The sequence below is a fragment of the Eurypyga helias genome, unplaced genomic scaffold, assembly GCF_000690775.1.
Source record: "Eurypyga helias isolate BGI_N326 unplaced genomic scaffold, ASM69077v1 scaffold11117, whole genome shotgun sequence".
Classification (NCBI taxonomy): domain Eukaryota; kingdom Metazoa; phylum Chordata; class Aves; order Eurypygiformes; family Eurypygidae; genus Eurypyga; species Eurypyga helias.
This window is the reverse complement of record NW_010259866.1, coordinates 21,674-25,613: the sequence shown is the minus strand read 5'-3', so window position 1 is coordinate 25,613 and position 3,940 is coordinate 21,674. Positions and strand designations below refer to the sequence as shown.

Sequence of the window (3,940 nt, the reverse complement as noted above, 5' to 3'; positions counted from 1 at the left end):
TTTCCCTTTACTGCCTCAATATATTTTACAGGATTAATGATTTACAACTTCTCAAAAGGAGACCAGACCTCAGATGTGGCATATAAAACACCTGATGTTCTCAAGTTCCGGGCAGAGAGAAAGAAAGCTTTACCAGAAACTTTTCAAGTCCCTGGTGGACATACTGTAAGCCATGCTGGGTAGATGCACCACTGGCTCTCAGGCCTGTCCTCAGACATCTGTAGAGCATCAGCCAATGAGAGGAATTTGGTGAGATCCTGAGCACAAACACTCTCTGAGAAGTCTACAGGTACAGCTCATGGAAAATGTGGGTCACCATGTGTAGTCTAAACTGTCAACAACAGCAGGCAGTTGTCAGCTAAGAGTACAATATCTCAGACCAGTCTCCAAATGGCAGAGCAGCAGAAGCAACAGGCAGAACCATGCAGCTGCTTCAGCACAGTGGCAGTGCCATAAGGCTTTCGGCAACCCCCAGTGCAGAAGGCAGCACACTGAAGGTGACAAGTGTATTGAAGGTAGACAATGCAAGTCTAGAGCAATGACCAGATATATGAGGAACTGAAGACCTTTAAGCACAGTGCAAGACTTGGGCATCCGGAGAGGATTAGGAGCCCTTTTTACTTAAGACAGGAAGGCCAGAATAGTGATTAGTCAAAAAGAACAAACACTGGAGAGCAAGTACAACCCAATGCCTGGTCCCAGCTGAGATGCAAAAGCAACGTTCTTATTGAGAGATAGAGAAGAGACAGGTTCCACCATTTCCTCTCACAAATAAGCTATAAAAAAAGGGAAGGTTTTATCTTCCCTAAATCCCTAACTGCCTCCCCACACATTCCTCTCAACTTGGGGCCAGCCAAGTAAAGGAGATTTTCGCTGAGACAAGAAGCATGAAGAGGTGTGCCAAATCCCTCCCGCACCATATGCCAGATGTGCAAAAGAATATTCTCCCACCTACAGCACAGCTATCAAGGGAGCAGATACACATCAGGGAGAGGCTGCAAAGGGTTATGGACACAGATTGGTCTCCATCCTAATGAAAACATGTGATGTTATTGATAGTAGGAGAGTGGGAAACCCTTGCTCTGTGATGGTCTATAAAACCTTGTAGCTGGAGTTGGACTGCAGCTGGCCGAGGTCACTCAGGTGCCAGTGGTCCAGTGTTGGGACGATCTTGGCCCCTATCTGCCCACGTACCATGCCATCCGCGAGGGGGAAGACATTCAGAGAATTAGGACGTTCCTTCCTGCTAAACAGAGAAACAGAGAGAGAGGCGAAACCAATCTGTTAGCCGTTTACAAGTTTCTTACAGAAAAGAAACAGCACACTAGCTTATGTGAGATATTAGTCACTAGAAACCGAATTGCACTCCTTCCCCTCACGCAGCAGCTATATGAACTCCCAACTCCCACACTTCTATGGTGTTGCCTACTCACACCCATGGTGTCTACTGCTAGAGCCATACCTCTTCTGGGGGAGACTCTAAGAGGGAGGGGCCAAGTGACCACAACAGGCATGACTGCCTTCTCCATCAGTACAAAATATCTGGTGAGAATGCAAAATGCAATGGAGGAACCACCAGCCAATTTAAGTCAGTGTATCTTCTGAGAAACAAAGGTACTGTGGGAAAGCAAGCCACAGCAAACAACTCTCAAAGCAAAAAAAGAGAAAGCTTCCATAAATCCTAGAGATGTCATCACTGTATCAGGAAAGAGGCTTTTAAGTAAGAGTCATCTATGTGGCACTTCTGTAAATTCCACCCCCAATCTGGTTAGCTCCAACAGCAGAAATCAGAGGTTTCTGGATCACGTCCAATATTAAGCAAGAAAAATAATACTTGTACTCTCTGATCCCCTCCCCATATCCATATTACAATGCACTCAGAATTCAGAAATTTGTTACACAAAGGTATAAATTAACGCATCGTTCATATTGCCAGATGTCTGTAATTACGTTTTCTTCATCATCTTCTTTCTGGCAATTGCAAGCAATTAGCTAGCTCCTGGTTTGATTCTGAATATAAAAGCTGGCACAGGTTTTGAGACCAAGTCCCACTGGGAGAAAATCTAGAGCAAGCAGTGGAGGTGTAAAAGGCTGCAGCAGCATGCCAAAACCAGCAACTCGTTTTATGCCAGAGCCTGAAGGGACAGAGTACACATCCATGTAGGAGATATCCCCAGCAGCCTCCACTAGCTGGACTCCAGTGGCCCTGCAGAGAGGAACTAAGAAGGGGTTCAATGATGGTACTTCACCTACTCCTGCACAGGGCTTTGGCTACCAGTACGGGAAGTGATGATATCCGTCTTTCTGCACACCAGTACTAATAACAGCAGACCTTTAATGATCATCATCACTGGTCTAATGACCAAGCTAGGCAACCATTACAACCCCCTTTTGCCCACGGTGGACAGAACGACTGCAGCAGGACCTAAGGACCCCAGGATGTATGCAAACACACTAGCACAGAAGATGGCAAACAAACCAGCTCATTTATGAAGGACAGAGGTGGAGTGTCTAGCAGAGGAGACAATGTTTGTAGAGAAAGCCAAAATGCCCAACCTTTCCATTCTCAGCACTGCCACAACACTGTATCATTGCTGCTTGTACTGAGGAATAACTGCTTGCCATGGCCTATCTGGATATGCAGAAAGGGCAGACAGGCGTTTCCAGCATGGCCCAGCAAGGAGATTGGGATGCACCTTTCCTAAGAATCTGCATTAAAATCCTCCTGAAGATCCCAAAGACTCATACATGGAAGTTTCATAGACCAAGCCTCCTACAAAGCCCACAACTGGATTTTAGAGGGACACAGATCATCGACACAACCCAATTAAAGGGTTTCAGGGCAAACATGCAACCATCTTTCAATAGATTCAAAATAGATTCATATATGATAGGGATTATCATTGTCTGTGTATCAATTTCCATTCAAAAGGCATCTTGGTGCTTGTTACTTTTAAATATAAACAATCACTGAAGATGTAAACATTCCACTGCTGTTTGCCTAAATACCTATTTATGACCTCTAGCCTGTCATTTACACCTGCTCATGGTCATGATGCCAAAGTATATTTACTTGTGTCTTCCTGCATTTACCTATCTCTATCCCAGTACTATCATTCCATGACCCTGAAAGTTTCTAACAGCCATGTTTTAAGTTTCTAAGTAACATACTAGGGAAATTTCTCCCCTAAATTGAAATCTTCACCCTTGGCACTGTACTGATCTAAAAGTAACAAAAAGTATAGTTAGTTATACATAAGAGATTCAATACTAGCAATTGGAACTTCATGCCACAAAGACAGAAAATTCCTAGTTTCAGGGTTAAAGAAATAACTCATGGGTCACAAAGAATCTACCTCAACAGAATCATTCTTTTCAGGGAGAAAAAAATAGGCTATTTGTTGAGCTTGTCTGACCATTAGTTTCATATCTTTCCTCTTCTTCAGGTTAGAACGATGGTCTTAAGGGAGACATGCTTCACAGGTGTATGTAGCTGGAAAACATTTCCTATAAGTGCAAAATATTCCTTGCAAAACAAGTGGTGCAGTCAAAATACCTAATAACATGCCATAGCATATAAACCCGCCCATGACTATGCTGGGATAGCCTAACGTAACTCACTGACAGCACTGAGAAGTATGAGCCATGCCAAACATATGCTGAGACACACTAAATTATGTTTCTTCCTTAGATAATCTCTATCAGATTTCTTTTGGGAACCCATAGCTTCTTTCTATGTTCATATACAAACACATGCACATTTACCATGCAAAGGGATACAGCACCCCATTGAATGTGCAGTGAACTTCACAGTCCCTGCTAAACAGAGAACAGAGGTACAAAGCCTCTGTAGGATAGAAGCTGTAGGATCTTCAGAAAAGAATTTTAACGCAGACTGTTAGGAAATTTCCTTGCTCGGTTGCTTTGGAAACACCTTTCA

General features: G+C 43.6%; 1 protein-coding gene across 1 annotated transcript in view; it reads right to left on the bottom strand.

Moving 5' to 3' along the window:
* Positions 1 to 3,940, bottom strand: part of LOC104511996 (C-Jun-amino-terminal kinase-interacting protein 3) — a gene marked incomplete at both ends in the record, with an annotated part of 36,675 nt that overhangs the window by 25,972 nt on the left and 6,763 nt on the right. Inside the window, one exon of the mRNA XM_010154809.1 lies at positions 1,102 to 1,246. Coding sequence (XP_010153111.1) covers positions 1,102 to 1,246 — 145 coding nt within the window. The remainder of the gene's footprint in view (positions 1 to 1,101; positions 1,247 to 3,940) is intronic.